This window comes from Asterias amurensis, chromosome 22 (genome assembly GCF_032118995.1).
Source record: "Asterias amurensis chromosome 22, ASM3211899v1".
Lineage (NCBI taxonomy): Eukaryota > Metazoa > Echinodermata > Asteroidea > Forcipulatida > Asteriidae > Asterias > Asterias amurensis.
The window spans coordinates 10,264,907-10,285,968 of NC_092669.1; the positions used below are offsets into that span (position 1 = coordinate 10,264,907).

Here is a 21,062-nt window from a genome sequence, read left to right on the forward strand (position 1 = left end):
GTCTGAAGCCCTGAGCGCGTAAACGCAAAGCACGCGCACGTTCTCAGAACAACTGCGGGGCCAAGATAGTCTGAGCCGAATCTGGAGCCGCCGGAGCCGTGAATTCAATGGGCCATGGTGCATGATGGTGACCAATGGGTTTAGAAGCAAGGATTGGGTTTGTACAATAATACAGATTCTTTAAACAATGGCAGTCCATTCTTAGGAGGATGGGGGGAAGGGGGTGGGGGGGGGGGTCATTGGAATTAGTAGTAGTAGTGTCCCTTTATTCAATCAGACAAACAGAAGTAATTGGTAAAACCATACAAGTACCGGATACATCAGAACAAATGGGAATTGTTGCAGACCTAATGCTTTACGAAACAGCCTAGTGGAATGCGAACATGACAGCCAATAGTTAATTCAAAATGCAGTGAAACAAATCATAAGCATTTAAAAAATTGCCTCACGTTTCGACACTTAAGAGTCTTTCTCAATGACTAAAATTGATCTGTATTTAGGCATAAAACAAATAGTTAACACCATGTTGAACAGAGCTTGTGTGTTTTGTGTGCAATGACGTAGCGCGCAGGATTAGCCAATGAGCTACTGCCATTGAGGGCCCCTACTCAAATGACGTCAGGTGCACAAACTCTCAGCTTAATTGAAATGCCCAGCCACAAACGTGCTCAAAAGCACCCACTGACAAAACAAAAACCCCAAAGGAATTGCATTTTATTTGCTTGATCGAAAATCGGAGAATTTCCACTTGGTTGAACTGGAGATTTTACCTGTTGTTTTTTTACGTTGTGTTGGTTTCAAACGAATGGAAAGAATGACTAACGGATGTCGTCCTTTTTTCAAAGGTGTTGCTTCTGTTTTGTCAACATAAATGGTCCCCACAATTAAAGGACACGAATTACTGTAACTCTTCTACACCCATTCAGAACCCATGTTTTGAAAAGTCAGGGGATTAGCTTGGAAAGTAAACCAAAAGCCAGCCTTCGAAATCACCGGAACAGAAAATTAACAAAATATTTGCTTGCGATGGTGGTTTTTGGTTGGATGCGGTTTAACAAAAGCACGACGTGCGGTTTTGAAACTGTTTCGGAAATGGTAACTTGCGAACAGGAATGTTGTAAATAAGATGGAATGTTTTCGTAATACTGCCACGCGTCAAGGACGAACCATGTGGTTTCTCTATGGTGGTACTCACCTCTTCCAACCGTGTAGAATGACAATTAATGACCCGATGAAAGTGCGCTGGTTACGGCAGGGTTGGTGGACTCGAGAGGGTCGACTCCGCACGGGTGGTCGGACATTTTCACGAACCACAGAACAAATCATTCGTATCTAAACAGAAAATGTACATCTATTTTCCCCTCGTCGTAGCTGGTGGTTAATTGAGCAGGCATATCTAATATTATTTGTAAGAAAACACCAATTTGAAAGGGTCTGTATACTTTTGGTAACAATCTGAATATTAATAAAGGAATCAATGTGTGGAGAAGAGGTTTTCAACTAGTGGTTTAACCCCAACGAGGCCTCGATTTCACAAAGTTAGGACTCGTCTTATCTCGAGTTAGGACGAGTAACTCTTCCTAACTTAGGATTAATCTTAAGGTCTGCATGATACAGTGCAGGGTTGGGACTCGTCCTAAGTCCTAAGATTAGTCTTAAGTTAGGAAGAGTTTTGTGAAATCGACGGCAGGTTCTTGATAATTTTACCGAGACGAAGTCGAGGTAAATTATCAAGAACCAGGCCTCGGCGGGTTTAAACCACTAGTTGAAAACCGATTCAACACACTTCGATTCCCATTCATAAATACCTTTTCGGTCAAAAAACATCGACATTTTTGGTCAAAAAGTAAAATAAATGCAAAAATTATAAAATTGTTCAATGATTTCTTTCAACACAACACCCCTCCAGCTATGAAATGGTAAATCCCTCCGCCGTCCTCGGGTAAACAACTCCTTATAAGGGAATGCTGTGGGCGTCGCGCGTATCGTGTGATGTGGTACAACTGTCTTGGCCAATGCTCTCGACCAATAGGAATGAAGAAACTGTCAAACTCGCGTGTCACGCCCATGTTTCAACACTTTTCACTGGTCTTAAACAAAGGTTACACACCCACGTGACGCGCTCTCCACACATTAGGAATAGCGAAACTGTCTGAGGTATTTATGAATGACAATTTATAACCTTACAGCAGATTTGCCCAGTCAAATGCATGCATCTGAGAATTTTTTCACTTTGAGAAACCGTAGAACTAAATTTGAATCCGACAAGGCGTTACGGACATAAACGTTTTTCAGATTGTCTTCATAAATCGTTTCATAGACAATCTTAGTTGCGATAACGTAACCCTCCTCCTGGCGGCCGTCGGGAGGAGGATTACGTTATCGCAACTAAGATTGTCTATGAAACGATTTTCTTATGTCTATACTTAGGCCTATAATTATCTTGTTATACGCAAGCAAGATTTCAAATTAAAAGCTGTCAAATTGATGTCTAAGAAAAACAAAATTAAATTAAAAATTAAAATATATAAAGCAGGTCAGATAATGAGGGGACAATGATGACCGGTCACCATCCATATCCGATTTATTAAATCAGGGTGAAATTTTCTCGTAATTGGTGATTTATGGTCTCTCTGTGGTATATTGGGCCAATATGAGCGTCAGGAAGGAACTGAAAAATAACGTTTTGAATCTAATGCGACCTCAGGTAGTAATTACGTTATCAATTTCACTCATAACTGGATATCTCCTTATGCTAAATGACGTTGACCAAACAGTGTTGAACTGTCCTTAATTGTTGACCTCGTGCTTGTTTATTAATCATTCTATTTTAATATGGGTTTTCCCGCCCAATTTCAGCAAAAAAATAATTTCAGTTTCATCATGGGGGAATGGTAATTCCTTCCTCCAAGTTAACCTTTGGTACCAGTTTTAACTTATAGGTTTTACGTCTACTATTCGTGTTGGGCTTTGACTTTTGGGATCTGGGCCCAATTTCATAGAGCTGCTAAGCACAACAATTTGCTTAGCATCAAATTTTCTTCCTAAAACAGGATTACCAACTAAATTTCAACGTGATTTTCAGGATAAGCAAACAACACCTGAATACAGTAACAAGCAATTACAACAAAATTTGGTTGGAAATCCTGTTTTTATCAAGGAAGACATTTCATGCTAGGCAAATTTGTGTGCTTAGCAGCTCTATGATATTGGGACCTGGGTGTAAAGAGTGGTCAAACAAGGGGGGTGGGGGTGGGGGCTGACAGGTCCTAGGTAAATCCAACCTCGCGGATTACGATCCTTGAACCAGACATTCTGTCCCCATCAGTGGAAGTCTATGTTTAAGGTGTACAGTCAAGTTAATAGATCTTAATGTTAATCCTGTTGCGAATTTAGGCGCAAATATTGGCAGTAGTCATTAGAAATCGACAGACAGTCCCATTGGTTGAGGGTTTTTTGTAGATCAATTTTTTTTGCAATGACCGGAATTCTTAATCATTGCATGGAGGTAGAATTCTACCTCCATGCTCTATGTGAGTGAAGATGTATGGAGAGGTTTCAGCTTCATAGTCATCAATTTCTTTTTAGAGGAAAAAATGAAAATCACGAGCGATGTTTTCAGGGGAGTCGCGTTATACTGACATGCAAAAGTAATTTACGTCATTTCTTCCTTCATGGTCTCACCGAGGAGAACATTATTTTCGTGAAATTGTGTTAGTCATTTCTCAAAAACTACAGCACCTCAGCAAGTAACATTTAGAGGGAAGCTTTCTACCGTCAATACTTTGAAACCGTGTATAAGTTTCATGAAAATCTTTGGACATTGTGTTTTGTGTCATACAATAAGTAGGGGCATACAGATGGAGGCCTATCTTTAAATCGTGTAAGTTTCATCTGTGGACGTTTGTCTTTTGTGTCCTACAAATAGTACCCATTGTAAATTTGTCTGGGAGACCCAAACCAAAAAGTGTGTCTCTACCATCGAGGTAGAATGGTCCACCACATACCTCAAAAATGGCGACGATAATCCGCCAAGAACGTTTGTGTACTCTTTGGGTCAAAGCCATCGGAAACAAAATGTCATTTACTCCTAAACCTTTTAAGCGAGTAAACATGCATTGTTGTGAGTGGGAAGTATTCAATTAATACCAGAACAAGCTTACGGTCATTGACATGCCATCAACACCATTTAGGAGTCTTAAGTATAAATGCAAATTAACAGAAGATTATAGCTTCGCGTTTGAGTCATGAAAGAAAGAACACAACTTTAAAAATTGACCCTTGACCCAAACAAGAGCTCAAAACATTGTGAGAAACGGCTCCCTCTGAAGTAACGTAGTTTTCGAGAAAGATTTTCCACGAATTTGATTTCCAAACCCTAGAATTAGAATTGGAGGTCTCGAAATCAAGCATCTGAAAGCACACAACTTCAAGTGACGATGGTGTCTTTTCTTTCATTATTATCTCGCAACTTCGACGACCAATTGGGCTCAAATTTTCACAGGTTAGTTATGAGAAGATTGGTCTTTGACAATTACCAAAAGTGTCCAGTGTCTTTAAAAATCATCAGAAATTAAAACAACAAAAATCTTTTTCGTTCAACTGACATTGCCTTTAATATGGAAACCCTTGATCTGAAGTACACATACATAAGCACAAAGAATGCATAATCAATTCGTTATACTACAAAATACGTAAAAATATATATTTTTTAAGTCAGAAGTGTAATCAGCGTTTAAATTCTATTCTCTTTAAAGTATTTTTTTTAAATGTAAAAATATCTTAAAAGTCTGATAGAAGTATACAGAGATGACTACTTTTATTTGCAGTAAAACAAAAAAACATCAGAAAATACCCATGATTTAATATGATGAAATATGTCTATGTCAATTGAGGTTATAATTCATTCCACTGCAGCATTTTTTTTAAAGAAATTCACCAATCAACAATAATCCATGAGTGGCTTTGTATTGAGGCTGCAGTGCAGGCATAGGGTCAAGTAACAATCGGAAAAATAATCGCGGAAGTAATATACAAGGAAATTCATCGTGATGATAATTTTACACATGGAATATGGCATTGGGTGCCTGGGTTTGGCATTGGGTGCCTGGGTTATGGCATTGGGTGCCTGGGTTATGGCTTTGGGTGCCTGGGTTATGGAAGTGGGTGCCTGGGTTATGGCTTTTGGTGCCTGGGTTATGGCTTTTGGTGCATGGGTTATGGCTTTTGGTGCCTGGGTTATGGCTTTGGGTGCCTGGGTTATGGAAGTGGGTACCTGGGTTATGGCATTGGGTGCCTGGGTTATGGCATTGGGTGCCTGGGTTATGGCTTTTGGTGCCTGGGTTATGGCTTTGAGTGCCTGGGTTATGGCTTTTGGTGCCTGGGTTATGGCTTTTGGTGCCTGGGTTATGGCTTTTGGTGCCTGGGTTATGGCTTTGGGTGCCTGGGTTATGGAAGAGGGTACCTGGGTTATGGCATTGGGTGCCTGGGTTATGGCATTGGGTGCCTGGGTTATGGCTTTTGGTGCCTGGGTTATGGCTTTGAGTGCCTGGGTTATGGCTTTTGGTGCCTGGGTTATGGCTTTGGGTGCCTGGGTTATGGAAGTGGGTACCTGGGTTATGGCTTTGGGTGCCTGGGTTATGGCATTGGGTGCCTGGGTTATGGCATTGGGTGCCTGGGTTATGGCATTGGGTGCCTGGGTTATGGCTTTGGGTGCCTGGGTTATGGAAGTGGGTGCCTGGGTTATGGCTTTTGGTGCCTGGGTTATGGCTTTTGGTGCATGGGTTATGGCTTTTGGTGCCTGGGTTATGGCTTTGGGTGCCTGGGTTATGGCTTTGAGTGCCTGGGTTATGGCTTTTGGTGCCTGGGTTATGGCTTTTGGTGCATGGGTTATGGCTTTTGGTGCCTGGGTTATGGCTTTGAGTGCCTGGGTTATGGCTTTTGGTGCCTGGGTTATGGCTTTGGGTGCCTGGGTTATGGAAGTGGGTACCTGGGTTATGGCTTTGGGTGCCTGGGTTATGGCATTGGGTGCCTGGGTTATGGCATTGGGTGCCTGGGTTATGGCATTGGGTGCCTGGGTTATGGCTTTGGGTGCCTGGGTTATGGAAGTGGGTGCCTGGGTTATGGCTTTTGGTGCCTGGGTTATGGCTTTTGGTGCATGGGTTATGGCTTTTGGTGCCTGGGTTATGGCTTTGGGTGCCTGGGTTATGGCTTTGGGTGCCTGGGTTATGGAAGTGGGTGCCTGGGTTATGGCTTTTGGTGCCTGGGTTATGGCTTTTGGTGCATGGGTTATGGCTTTTGGTGCCTGGGTTATGGCTTTGGGTGCCTGGGTTATGGCATTGGGTGCCTGGGTTGTGGCATTGGGTGCCTTGCTCTGTACCAGTCTTATGTCTTATTTTGGTTTTGAATTTACACATTAAAATGTAAGACGAGGTAGGAATGAAAAAAATTATTTCAGAATTAAATTTTGAATAATCTGTCTGGGGATAACTATTAAAAATCACTGCACAAAGTTAAGTATCTCATTTATGTTAAGCTGAATTTGCATATATCTTAGAAATAAAAAATAATTAAAATGTACATTTAAATCAAACTTCCTCTCAATAAAAGCTTCCTTAACACTTTGACTACAAAGATTCCTAAACTACATAAATGTTTTATACCTTTGTTTAGTTTAAAAGTTAAAAGTCTATTTATTTACAATATATGAGTGGATAAGGAATGCCTTGCTTTCACACAATGTGGCCCTCATCAAAACCAAATAAACTATGAACAAATTTGTTTGTGTATACAAGCTCTTTGCAGAGTGTAGACAATAATCTTTAAAATTTCGGACATTTCTTGTGACTGTTAATTGTACAGGCATATAAGTCATTAAAGGAACACGTTGCCTTGGATCGGTCGAGTTGGTCTTTGAAAAGCGTTTTGTAACCGTTTGTTATAAAATGCATATGGTTCGAAAGATGTTGTATAAGTAGAATACAATGATCTATACAAATATGCCTCGAAATTGCATGGTTTTCTTTTTACCTCGTCCAATAACACGGTCGGCCATTTATGGGAGTCAAACTTTTTGACTCCCATAAATGGCCGACCGTGATAGTTCGCGACGTAAAAAGTAAACCGTACAGTTTTGAGTGATACTTGTGTGGATTATTATATTCTACTTTTAAAACATCTTTCAAACCATATGCATTTCATAACTAACGGTTTCAAACGCTTTTTATAGACCAACTCGTCCGATCCAAGGCAACGTGTTCCTTTAACTCTTTAGAGACCATAGCGGCCACACAAGGTTAATACCAAAATGCCTTTAGAAACAGCAAACAGCTGCAAGGTTTGACCTACTTCCATTCACACATAGAGGTCAAAGTAAAATCATGTCCTGATATGAAATTTTTAAATGAAGTATATTAGCAATCACAATTTCTTCACACGAAACTAAATATTCTGTTACATGTAATTTCTGTTAACTCTTTCAGTGCCAATGTCAAACTTGCATAATGTATTTGATGTATTCAGAAATCGCCATTTTCGTACATGAATGATCTTTTACATAAGTAGGATTTGAAACTTTGCATGGTGGAGATAAGATATAGAAGAGTTTGCGGTAACACCATGTAATAACAATCTCTAAGTGAGTTGGGTGGTTCTGAAAAGAACCGTTGGGTTTTTAACTCGACGTTTCGATCAGTATGCTCTAATCGTCTTCTGGAGATCCAGAAGATGATCAGAGCATACTGATCGAAATGTCGAGTTAACCCAACGGTTCTTTTCAAAACCACCCCAGCTCACTTAGAGATTGTTATTACATGGTGTTACCGCAAACTCTTCTATACTAGATCTTTTACATGTACTCAAAAAGTGCCAACCAATAATAGATATGTCATCACAGGCTTGGAATTTCATCTTTGAAAGGGCAAGGCCGTTTCACTCTGCAAAGGGCACTTCGAATTGAAAATCTTAAAGTCTATTGGAAACTATTCAAGGGGCACCGAGGCCAAGACCAGGGGCAACGAAAGGCATGTCCTCCATGACCCGTTTATTTTTTTGGTACATCCCAAAGTCAATAGTATTATTTCTTGAGTGATGATGCCCTCTTGTGACGACAGGCCTTGGATGTACCAATGCAAAACAAATCAGCTAAGATACATTTTGTTTGGTGAGAAAGAAGATACTTCTAATTTTCTTTTTCTTTCTTACACAATTTTGGAAAACCTACAAAAAGCTGGACATTTTAGGTTCAGCACGACCAACAAAAAGCAGGCACTGAAAGAGTTGATGAGCAATGTTTGCAATTTCTTGTTTGTGTGTGATGATTACATGGTAATGAAAGGGTTAAGTAAATCTACAAATGTAATTATATAAACTGTCACATAATCAATCTGTACTTTCACTTTTTTTTGAAAAAAATATTTGTGATTGAACAAAGAAAAAACCCGAAATATAGCCTCTCTACATGTATGATGGATTTAAAATATTTTGATTTTTTTCAGTCTCAACTTAATGTGTCAAGGACATTATATTTACAAATTGATAATTAAATGAGAAACTCTTTGATCCGATGTTTACCTCTTAAACACAACTCTCTCAAAACAAAATATCTCCAAAATTATCATAACGATTTGATGATAAAACTACCTAAAATTTTCAACTACATCTCTTAAATGTCCTCTTAAAATAAATTCCTTATTGTTATTTCTCAATTAGATTCCGACAAACTCGCATTACAAAATATCTTCACAATTTTACCTCTTTTATAAAAAAATATTAACATATGCAGTGCAAACTTTGTCTCTGACTCCATTAAACGTTCAAGTCTAAAATTTATCTTAAATATGTACATGATTATAAAGGTAAAGGCACATGAACTGCCCCAGGCAGTTTTTAAATTTGATATGTTCCCAGTTTCGTAAAAATTTGTTCCCGAGTCACGATATGACGCAAGGCACAAATGATTTGAATTTAAATGTACAAGCAGAAATGAGCAGGATACCAGTCACAAATTGTACATGTGATATGGTAGTTTGACTGGTAACCTTAACTGGTAAGCAGAATTTTGTTAACATTTGTCTGCTAAGCAGAAATGAGCAGGATACCAGTCACAAATTGTACATGTGATATGGTAATTTGGCTGGTAACCTTATTCTGGTAAGCGTAATTTTGTTGTGCTTAGCTACTTTTTGTGCTTAAGCAGCTCTATGAAACTGGGCCATGGGGTTGATTTCACAGAGAGTTAAGACTAGCCTTAAGTTTGTTATATCTCTTAGGACTAGTCCTAACTTAGGACAAGTCCTAACTCTTTGTGAAGTCGACCCCTGGACCATAGAAAGAAATATTTATTTTTATTGTGCGCTTTCTATTAGTGTTGACCAACAGAACCTCTCTCTGGAAAAACTATAGGTGGCACTCTATTGTTGCGCCACATCGGATGATAAGAAGCCATTTCGTGACCCCCCCCCCCCCCCACAAAAAAAAAAAAAATATGCCTGGGCGAACAAAGGGTTCCAGACTAGACGGCACATTGGGTTGTGCTGCGATTGTACAAAAAATGGTGACGAGTAAAAACAAAGATTGGTCACAACTCAACACCCAGCCTAAACATCTGACGTCACACTTTGAGGCTTGTGAATAATGCTTGAGAGTGACGTCTAGCATAGGTAAATCCTCGCCCATAATCACCTTTCAACAAGATTCATTTCACATACAGTCGAATCTTACATACCAATATTGGGGCGTTCGTTTAGCTTCCCTGGGTCAACCCCGGTCTGCCCCGGTACGTTCGAATAGCTTTTACGGGGCTCACCCGGGTCAGCCCCCAGTGCCCTGCTTGTGGAGTGGGTCACTTGGGGGTGACCTGAGGTGCATACCGTCACCACGAGAGGGCGAGTGTGATCGTTCGATGAGCTCTTGTCAGGGGCTCACCCGAGTGAGCACTGCGGGGTCGACCAAGGGAATCTCAACGAACGCACCCATAACATGCAAGTACATGTACTGTACAAAATACACAACTGGACACTACATACAGACGACCGAAAGTAAGCTTTCCATATCTGTGTTCTGATTGGTCCAAGGTGATGTTCGTCAACAGCACCCACATCACCTCAACACAATCAAACACAGATATGGAAAGCTTACGTCACTGCACGTTTATCCAATGACATCATTGTATCCTACTGGTTCTGAAAAGCAAGTACCTGTCTTTATCCTTGCGGATAAAGACAGGGGACCAGTCTACTCAAAACCCAGCTCGGAGCGAGGGCGCTGTTGTGTGCTCATGACGTCATGCGCGTGTATACAGATGTCAATGCTTTTGCCCTTGTGCTAGCCGCAGTACATGTGTTTATTAATGACTGCGACAAACTCTGTTTCTGACAAAATATAAGTTGTACTGGAAGAAGTCGGTCCCCACTCGCCTGCTGGTGCCACATATACCATCCTGACAACACACAGAATCAAAGATATTTATGCCACTGTAATTCTTATACAGTGCATTTCAAGAACTAAAACAATATAACGTATTTCTGTTACATAAAAATTTCCAGATATTTTTCCCGAAAAGAATTGTTGCCAAAAAATCTACAAAATTATCAATGTCAGCGCAACTGGTGATGATTATACAGAAACGAACGGTCTATTAAAGGCAGTGGACACTATTGGTAATTGTCAAAGACTAGCCTTTACAGTTGGTGTATCTCAACATATGCATAAAATAACAAACCTGTGAAAATTTGAGCTCAATCGGTCATCAAAGTTGCGAGATAATAATGAAAGAAGAAAACACCCTTGTCACACGAAGTTGTGTGCGTTTAGATGGTTGATTTCGAGACCTCAAGTTCTAAACTTGAGGTCTTGAAATCAAATTCGTGGAAAATAACTTCTTTCTCGAAAACTATGGCACTTCAGAGGGAGCTGTTTCTCACAATGTTTTATACCACCAACCTCTCCCCATTACTCGTTACCAAGAAAGGTTTTATGCTAATAATTATTTTGAGTAATTACCAATAGTGTCCACTGCCTTTAAAGCTGAAAGACACTGGACACTATTGGTAATTGTCACAGAGCAGTATTCTCACTCGGTGTATCTCAACATATGAATAAAACAACAAACCTGTGAAAATTTGAGCTCAATTGGTCGTCGAGGTTGCACGAGAATAATCACCTTAATTGCAAAAATTTGTTTGCTTTCAGATGCATAATAAAAGGCTTCAGGCCTGAAGTATTTTATTGAGCGAGAAATTACCTCTTTTTCAAAAACTAACGTTACTTCAGAGGAAGCCGTTTCTCACAATGTTTTATACTATCAACAGCTCTCCATTGCTCATTAAGAAGTAAGTTTTTATGCTAAAAATTATTTAGAGTAATTACCAATAGTGTCCAGTGCCTTTACAAAGGGTTCTTCATGTGGAGAATCTTTGACAAATTTGCGGACAAAACCCCAAAAGTAAACAGTACTCACCTCCTGGGATGTAGTAACGCGAAATCGAAACGTAGATTTGGCGTAGATTCCTACAGGTATACTCCATCTGTGTACCATACCCTAAAATTACAATAAAAATAAGCAATAATAATAATATGAAACATTTATATAGCGCTTTACGGAGAACAGAGCGCTTTACATGAGACTATGACAACAAAACAAAAGAAAACAAACAAACTAGGATGGGTGGGGAAAAAGAAATGTCTTGAGGAGGCTTATTCCATAGGCGAGGGGCAGCTATGGAGAATGAGCTATCCCCAGCTTTCCGTCTAGTTCTAGGAACGGAAAGCCGGGTCTGATCAGCTGATGAGCGGAGTCGTTGCCTGTATTCATCAGCAGTATTAGAGTTTTGGGAATGAACAAGTTCAACCAGATATGATGGAGATTGGGTGTGGAGGATAATAATAATAAATAATAATAATATAACAAAATTAATAGAGGTTAATTTTGCATCGGGATGTTAAATTTAACATATATTATATCGTTGCGGTACCCACTGCCAAAACATAGGATTCAAACTGCCCCTAGCTACCGGGCAACCTCGGTAGTCTAGTTGGTAAGACACTGCTCTAGAATTGCAAGGGTCGTGGGTTCGAATCCCACCCGAGTAACATGCCTGTGATATTTTGTTCACAGGACTCGGGAAAGTACTGAGTATACAGTGCTAACACACATCGGTGTATTGGTAAAAACCAAAAATTAATAACAATATTAATAATAATAGGTTCTTATTTAGCGTTTGTGTCACTCACGACTATTCACATCAACATAAAAAACTACTTACAAAACACAATCAGACATCAGTGACACAATTCTTCAATCCTTTCAGCTTGAATTTCACGCTATTGCGCCTGCAGCAAACATTGCCACAATGCATCGTGAGAATTAAAAATAAGTCACGGCTAGAGTCGTAGTCGCGACTATTTGAGGTGGGACTAGTCGAGTAGTAAATTTCATTAGTCTCCCAGGCCTACTGACAATATCCAATGTCCCTGAGCAAGACACTTAACTATAATTGCTTCTCTCCACCCAGGGGTAAATGGATACCTGTGAGGGCAGAGATGGTTCTTGTGATTGACTTAGCCGAGTAGCGCATATTAATGTTGCACAGGCTGCATACTTCCCACCAGGGAGCTGAGATGAAGGAATGAATTTAAGGCCCCGTTACCAGGGGTCATAATGTTAGAAGCACTATGAGACGCCCTCCGTGTGTGAAAAGCGATATTTTTTATTATTATTTTTGTTTGTTATGCAAGTCGCCTGACACACAAGGCCTGAAGGCCACTTCAAGGTGTGGGCTACAATATTTTTTCCAGAGGCCATTGCCACCTACTCCTAGGGCTGAAACTGGGTTACCCCTTTCACAGTCCATACGAATGTAGGCTTGGGTATCTTCAATTCGAAGCCTAGCCGGTAGAGCAGAAAGCATTACCTCCCCAGCATTATGTAGCTTTATGTAGCTAGTGTCACGACCGGGATCCGAACCCACACCCTGCTGATCAAACACCAGTGCTTGAATCCGGTGCTCTTAACCGCTCGGCCATGACACTGCCACTGCTGTGAGCAAATTCGAGTGTGCACAATGGTTAACTAAAGGTTGACCATTTTGACCCGAACCCAGGCTGACCGACCACTGGTTGACTACTGTGGTTGACCATTTGGAACCAGCCTCGAGCTCATGGCTTCTTCACTGGTCCCAACAGCATGTTCCATTCTACCATGTGTTAAGCGCAGAGGGGAACCAGTGACACTTTAGCGATAAGGCATAAGGTTGACTAGACTAAGGCATAAGGTTGACTAGACTACCAAACGAGTCGTTCGAGTGAGTGCATCACTGCGCATGTGCTTTGCTATTCTATGGTCAACCACTGGTGGACTAAATAGTGGCACTCGAACTTGCTCTCTGTAAAAAAATGGTTATTATTATTATCCATGGTCCTTAGGTCTTTAGGTCCAGCTTACCTCACTGAACTCGTTATCCTCTGGTTCACCCTCTTCACCTCCTGGACATGTTTCCTCTAACAACGGCGAACATTTCCACACTCTGGTTGAGACTGTCGTGCTGTTAATAAAAAGATGACAAAATTTGATTTGATTAAAGGAACGATACAGAATTGGTCAGAAACCAAAATGGTGAAGGTCACAGGTTTACATAAAACTTACACGGTCTAATGATGATGATGATATTAGAAAACATCCCTTGAAATATTTCTGTCTGAAATGTCATATTAGTCTCTAACTTCGCGTTGGAGTTTATCGCTCAGTGAGCGTTTTATTCATATTTATTTTGGTATCAACGCAATGCGGAATTTGTAATCGGTTTTTCACTATTCTCTCGTGACGCAGATGGCCGATCGATCCCAAACTTCTACAGGTTTGTCAGTTTATGTGTATGGTGAATTACATAAAGTGCTTACACTGCAAGCAACTGGTTTGTTAGCAAAAACCAATTCTGTAACGTTCCTTTAAATATAAAATGGTTCATTTAAGGACATTACAGAATTGGTAAGAAAAAAAATGAAATATATGGCCAAGTGACCAGGGGTTGAGTGCTTTGATACGCCTTTCGGGCTGTGATATGAATGGGAATCAAAGTGTGTTGAATCGGTTTTCAACGAGTGGATTAAACCCGCCGAGGCCTGGTTCTTTATAACTTACCTCGACTTCGTCTCGGTAAAATTATCAAGAACCAGGCCTCGTTGGGATTAAACCACTAGTTGAAAACCTCTTCACCATACATTGATTGCCTTATTTACTACTACACTGAAGTTGCCATCCCCAGGGTTATGGGGTTAACAAGTTTCAGTTTTGGAATAAAATACAATACAAAACAATACAATTATTATATATTTATTATATAAGGAGTTGAGGCATTGCATGGAGAGGTACCAATATACATTGAGTCAGCGGCAACACCAAGTGTGTATCTACTTGCCACGTAGAGTTTGTTCTTAGAGAACTGTCTTTCTTAGAGAAATGTCTTCTGATAATGACTAGAGCAAGCTAGTCAAAGCGTTGAGACAAATTCAAGAAATGACTCCGCGGTAGTACAGTTAATCACGATCCTATAAGCTCAGGCCTGTGAGCGGGTCATGAAAAAAAAAGCGGAAAATTGTTGTCCGGATTTTGGGCCAAAATTACGAACGTAATAAAAGGCTTTAATTAAAAACTGAAGCGTAGACAACACATTCACAGAAACAGTAGGCCACAATTCTTACATGTAACAATGTGTTGTGCATCCTCCTTTTCAATATATTTGTGTAGAAATAAATCCACAAGCGCGATGAGTCCTCGTCGTTGACTGCCATATTATGCATTACTTGTCGCAAAAAATACACACAGTACACACAACGTACGTACGGACGTCGCATGGGGGAACCATGTGTGCCTAATCTTGTCTCAAGGTGTTGGCTTTTTAGTAAAGCGCCCTCTGTTGGTGCAATTGAATAATGACATTGAAGTACATGTAAAATAGACATCGCGCTGTACGAGAAATTAACAACAACGTCTCCAATGAAAGACCAAGACGGAGCATTTTACTGGGTCTAGCCCCAGCCTCATTATGTCAAAATCAAATCAAATCGCAACTAAAGTGCTTCCCGATTCCAGGTACGTGCTGCTTGACGATCTATTTCGGATGTAAAAAAAGAAGATAAAAACAGAACGGGAAAAAGCGGAGCTCACAAGAAAAACAAGGAGCGGAAAAAAAGCGGAACCCACGAAAAATGCGGTCTGGGATAATTAAAAAGAGCGGAAATCCACTTAAAAGCGGACATTTCACAGGCCTGTAAGCTAAAGTAGTAGTCCCAGCCAATGAAATATGCTAATTACATTCACGCATGCGTAGAGACCCTGTTGGTTGGCAAACACCATAGAGTTGTGCACTAAGCAGACGCGCAGGCGCGTATGCATCACGCACTCATTAGCCGTGTACAAAACAGCACGATTTTCCCTCATTTTGCCAACCAAAACGTTAGTGCGTACGCGCTTTGTGCAATGGACCGTTCTGGCTTTCCACTAAGCTCCGCCCACCACGCATGTGAGCAAGACACATGTACGAACACTCCCAATGACATTCTGCACGATTCTGCCGCGCATGCCAAATAGACGCGCACGCATGACTGAGTTTGTCCGACCACAATCATTGCTGTGACTGGTCAAATGGGTGAACGCGCACAGTTTGATTGATAGGCCGGATCGGTCCATTTACATATTTCATGGGAATGGTCTGTTGTTTATACCTTCTGCGCAGGGAGTAGTTAAAAAGCAGGACGTTTCCTTTCAGAACCAAGAAGTCTCCGATAAATCTACTCCGCGTTAGTAGAATAAAGAAAGACAGTTATCTACGAACAAACTCTCTCTGGCAAGTAAAAACACACATGGTGTTACAGCAAACCAAATGTATATAAAACTATTGAAGGCAGTGGACACTATTGGTAATTACTAAAATAATTATTAGCTTAAAACCTCACTTGGTAACAAGTAATGGGGAGAGGCTGACAGTATAAAACATTGTGAGAAACGGCTCCCTCTGAAGTGACGTAGTTTTCGAGAAAGAAGTAATTTTCCATGAATTTGAGGTCTCGAAATCAAGCATGAAAGCACACAACTTCATGTGACAAGGGTGTTTTCTTCTTTCATAGTTATCTCGCAACTCTGACGACCAATCAAGCTCAAATTTTCACTGGTTTGTTAATTTATGCATATGTTGAGAGACAGCAAGTGAGAAGACTGGTCTTTGACATTTACCAATAGTGTCCACTGGCTTTCACAGGTTTATTATTTTATGCATATGTTGAGATACACTAAGTAAGAAGACTGGATTTCGAACAATTACCAATAGTGTCCACTGTCTTTAAAATTATCATCCACAATATAGCATCATGTAAGCTTTACTCACTTTATGTCAAGCCATAGACTCTTGAGAGGAACGAAAGGCGGAACTGAGATATTGTAAGAGAAGTTTCCATCAGACCTGTTTGGAGTGAATAATAATAAAACAGGGCATTTAAACAAGGAACTATCCAACAAGGAAATAAATAATGAAACCTTGAAACGAAATTTGTGACACACTCTGTGAAAATGAGTCAGATGTAGGCAATTTCAGGAATTGAGTTATATGCATGGCTGGAAAGAACACATCAGCAGCAGTAATTTGGTATGTGTCTAAGCTTTGGGGTGTATCGCGTTGCTAGGTTACTCCCATTTGAAATTAGCCACTACACCTTTTTTTTTTTTTACGAATTACAAGTAAAATGATATTTTAAACTACCATTGTGTGCAAAAGGATACAAATTAGACATAAGTATGATCACACAAAACAATTGTTGTATTCATAGCTTTATTGGCTAAAAGTAAGTGTTCTAAATGTTAACCATGCAACTTAAGATCTTAAAAAGAAAAAGATTTTTTATATAATTTTTTTTACTTTATTTACATTTTCCACATTAAACTGTCCATAACTTAATATTGCATTGGGCGACATGTGACTCATTTTCACAGAGTGGGTCACATTTGAGGGAGACGGTTCTAAAGGCGTGGAGCATGTGCGTAAAAAGCACGATCCCCAGCAGGTAAGCAGAGCCTTGAAATTTGGTATAGATTTCATTGAGCTCATTGCTCTTTAGACCCGCCTCGGCCCAATTTCATAAAGCTGATTACCGGTAAGCAAATTTTTGTGCTGACTGTAGCAGAAAAATGTACGTAAGCATAAATGTATTTCACTGTGATTTCTCAAGTTAGCAGACCAATTCTCGACACGCATGAACGTTCACCATGGATTTGCATTGTTATGTCACTCATGAGCTAACTGCGGGTTAGTGAGCATTTACCCTTGCTTTCGGTTAACAGCTTTATGAAATAAAAAATCTGCTAAGGGTACTCTTTAAAGGCAGTGGACACCTTTGGTAATTACTCAAAATAGTTATTAGCATAAAACCTTACTTGGTAATGAGTAATGGGGAGAGGTTGGTAGTATAAAACATTGTGAGAACCGGCTCCCTGTGAAGTGGAGTAGTTTTCGAGAAAGAAGTAATTTTCCACGAATTTGATTTCGAGACCTTAAGTTTAGAATTTGAGGTCTCGAAATCAAGCATCTGAAAGCACACAACTTCATGTGACAAGGGTGTTTTTTTCTTTCACAGTTATCTCGCAACTCCGATGACCAATCAAGCCCAAATTTTCACTGGTTTGTTATTTTATGCATATGTTGAGAGACAGCAAGTAAGAAGGCTGGTCTTTGACATTTACCAATAGTGTCCACTGGCTTTAAGCACAAAACGGCTGCTTACATCTTGTACACAATTGGCCTAGGTGTTTTCATAAAGGGTGCGTTCGATTAGCTTCCCCGGGTCGACCCCGATCTGCCCCCGGTACGTTCAAATAGCTTTGACGTCATTCCAGGGGCTCAACCGGGTCAGCCCCAAGTGCCCTGCTAGTGGAGGAGGTCACTTGGGGCTGGCCCCGGGTGCATGACATCACCACGAGAGGGCGAGTGATTGTTCTATTAGCTCTTGTCCGAGGCTCACCTGAATGAGCAACGCGGGGTCGACACAGGGAAGCTAATCGAATGCACCCATAGACGGTACTTACCCACAAGGGTCCATACACTTTGTGCTGTTCATGACATTCAGCCCTTCAACCATAATACTGGAAACAGACAGAGCTGTCAAAAAAGAAAAACACAGGAAAAACAACATTTCACTGTTAGGACTAAACTTCATCAAAACGAGAACAAACAAGAACAAATCTTTTCTAAAAAACATACCTCGGATTCGTTGAAGGATGTCCCATCTACGGGCGACATTATCCAATTGCGTGTGACGGGGTCCATAAGTTTTGTACACCTGAGGGGGCAAATGGCACCCGAGGGGGCAAATGGCACCTGAGGCGGACAGGGCCCATGGTGTTTTGTTCACCCGAGGGTGCAAATGGCACCCGAGGTGGACGGGATCCATGGTGTTTTGTACACCCAAGGGGGCAAATGGCACTCGAGGCGGACAATGTAATAAATAAATACAGTAAAAAACGCACCTCTCCGAGAAGCTTTTTCAGCCGAGAGTCATTATCTATGATAGTGATATGCAATGACCCCTTGACATCATTGGCGCAATTTCCCAATAGGGTTTGTGCACAGTTGTGCAGTTTTGGCCAAGTGAGGGAGCTACTTTCCATAGCCGCCGATGATGTCACAAGTCCTTTCTTGCGCGGGTTTGTTTGACCTCACATTTTAAAGAATTTTAGCTTGGAGTGTTTCTGATATCAACCAATAAATGAATATTGCTTTATGTTAACATACTTGGTAATATATTGTTGTCCATGGTGTTTCCCCGCTTCTCCCTTCTGCGAAGAATTTGAGGTTCAGTTGGAGCCACTTCATCTGCACTGCTGCTTGTGTCAGAGCTCGAGGAATCTACAGAGAAAAGTAATAACAATAACTAGATGAAAATATTTGTTTTAAAGAAACACATTGCCTTGGATTGGTAAAGTTGGTGTTTGAAAGGCGTTTTGTGACCGTTTGTTTTAAAATGCATGTGGTTAGAAAGATGATGTAAAAGTAGAATACAATGATCTACACAAACATGCCTCGAAATTGCGTGGTTTTCTTTTTACCACGTCAAATAACACGGTCCGCCATTTATGGGAGTCAAAATTTTGACTCCAATAAATGGCCGACCGAGATAGTTCGCGATGTAAAAAGAAAGCGTGCAATTTTGAGTGCTACTTGTGTGGATCATTATATTCTACTTTTAAAACATCTTTCTAACCATGCATTTCATGATAAACGGTTACAAACGCTTTTTATAGACCAACTCGTCCGATTCAAGGGCAACGTGTTCCTTTGAGTTGCAGGCCCTAGGATGTGGAATTCCCTTCCAAACTCAACCAAAAGTTCTAGCTCTGTTACCTTGTTCAAAAGGTCTCTGAAAACATTCCTTTTCAATCAGTAAATCTCGCTTAGCTTGGCCTGGGTTTTTGTCAAAGAGAGACCGGCTTTTCGCAGGACTTTCTTGGCTGAATGCTGCAAGCTTTGCCTAGTCGTGGTTTTCCTCTTGGTTTTGTTTGCATTCCCTTTGTTGTTTTTTCCTGTCATTCTCTGAGCGCTTTGTAACCTTAGGAAAAGGCGCTATATAAATGGTATTATTATTATTATTATTATTATTATTTCATTTTATCACAGCATGCAAAAGAAAGATGTCATTTTCCTTTGTGCCGGTAACTCCTCGAGTCGGGCTACGTCCCGTAGCCTTAGATCTCAAGAGTCTTTCTCAGGATCCTCGCTGTTCCCAAAAGCGCTGCCTTCTGTAACAGATCCACCCTCACATTTGTCCCTATTTCATCTAGATGTTTCCCCAGTGCTTTGGGAATGGTGACAAGTGCTCCAACCACCACGGGGACTACTTTTACCTTTACCTGCCAAATCTTACGAAGTTCCCTAGCCAGGTCCTGGTACTTCTCGATCTTTTCCATCTCCTTCGAAGCTACCCTTATATCACCATTATTATTATTATTACCATTATTATCACCATTATTATTATTATTATTATTATTATTACCATTATTATCACCATTATTATTATTATTATTATTATTATTATTATTATTATTATTATTATTATTATTATTATTATTATTATTATTATTATTATTATTATTATTAGCTGTTCCGAACTTTAGTCGGAACAGCTATTGAAATCGTCAAGATTTTTATTTGTTATTATTATTATTATTTGTTTCCGTCAAAAGCCCATAGGCTTAAGCAGGGCATTTTGTTAAAGCCAAAAATCATACTTGGCTTAGTATAAAAGAGTCAGACCCTATATCATATTAAAGCTTAGGTCTTGAAGTTTCAGTTAAATGTAATTTGCATAAATTAAATAATTAATTAACTAAGTTATAACGACATGAATATTTAATTAGCCAATCTTTAGACTGTCACATCTCACAAACTATTCGTCCGATCGCAATTTTTTTTCAATTTTGTACTTTTTGGGTACTGTATAACTATTCCATGGCCTTAGAATCCGGACGACGTCACCATGACGTCATGTATTGCACGTTTTGTGTCTGTGCACAAACACAATGGCTCTTCAAATGTCAACATTTAAATGGTCAAAAACTAAATAACTTCAGAAACATTTATCTGTTTGTGTTCTAAATTTGATATTTTGTGTCAAAAATTATACTGATTCTAAAAATAATGGTTTCCGTCCATTAAAACCAATCAAGGGACGTCTATCATTAACGAATAAATTAAAATCTTGCCGTCATGGGTACAACGTAGTACTTCTGGATGTAGTCACTAAACTGGGTGCAGTCGCTTTCATGTGGCTGTACACTTTCTCTATGGGTGGTTGCAATACAGTGTGGACCTGTTTGCATTGAGGACTTACTTGAGGGGAGTCTACCACGCTGTCCTGATGTTAGCCCATTGTATTCTTGTTTTTCTAACCGTGTTCTGGACATACTCCATTGGATTTGTACACAACCAATAGGCATACATTGGAATCCTACGATGGTTCAGGGTATTCGTTAAAACGAATGTACGTTCTAATAGGTTTTTTGTAGAAGGCATTGGATTGGG

General features: G+C 40.1%; 2 protein-coding genes across 3 annotated transcripts in view; both read right to left on the reverse strand.

Moving 5' to 3' along the window:
- Window positions 1-4,599: 4,599 nt before the first annotated feature.
- LOC139954078 (uncharacterized) lies at window positions 4,600-7,908 on the reverse strand. Its single transcript, XM_071953740.1, has 3 exons — window positions 7,872-7,908; window positions 5,612-6,390; window positions 4,600-5,485 (listed from the first exon to the last, which is right to left on the reverse strand). The coding sequence occupies exons 1-3, from the start codon at window positions 7,906-7,908 to the stop codon at window positions 4,943-4,945; spliced, it is 1,359 nt and encodes a 452-aa protein (XP_071809841.1). The 3' UTR covers window positions 4,600-4,942.
- The window catches only part of LOC139953757 (myelin regulatory factor-like protein), a 41,086-nt gene continuing 27,796 nt past the window's right edge, over window positions 7,773-21,062 (reverse strand). For both annotated transcript variants that reach the window (XM_071953315.1, XM_071953314.1), the window contains exons 19-24: window positions 18,777-18,890; window positions 18,071-18,143; window positions 16,380-16,454; window positions 13,442-13,541; window positions 11,459-11,539; window positions 7,773-10,438 (exon numbers count right to left, since the gene is read on the reverse strand). In XM_071953315.1, coding sequence (XP_071809416.1) covers window positions 10,346-10,438; window positions 11,459-11,539; window positions 13,442-13,541; window positions 16,380-16,454; window positions 18,071-18,143; window positions 18,777-18,890 — 536 coding nt within the window. In that variant the 3' untranslated portion in view covers window positions 7,773-10,345. The remainder of the gene's footprint in view (window positions 10,439-11,458; window positions 11,540-13,441; window positions 13,542-16,379; window positions 16,455-18,070; window positions 18,144-18,776; window positions 18,891-21,062) is intronic.

Bases quoted from the DNA above. Each gene is read 5' to 3' on its own strand.
- LOC139954078 (XM_071953740.1), bottom strand. From the start codon at position 7,908: ATGAAATTCCAAGCCTGTGATGACATATCTATTATTG. The intron at 6,391-7,871 runs GTTGGCACTTTT...AACCAAAATAAG, and splicing joins TGATGACATATCTATTATTG to ACATAAGACTGGTACAGAGC. The intron at 5,486-5,611 runs GTACCCACTTCC...GCCATAACCCAG, and splicing joins CACCCAAAGCCATAACCCAG to GCACCCAATGCCATAACCCA.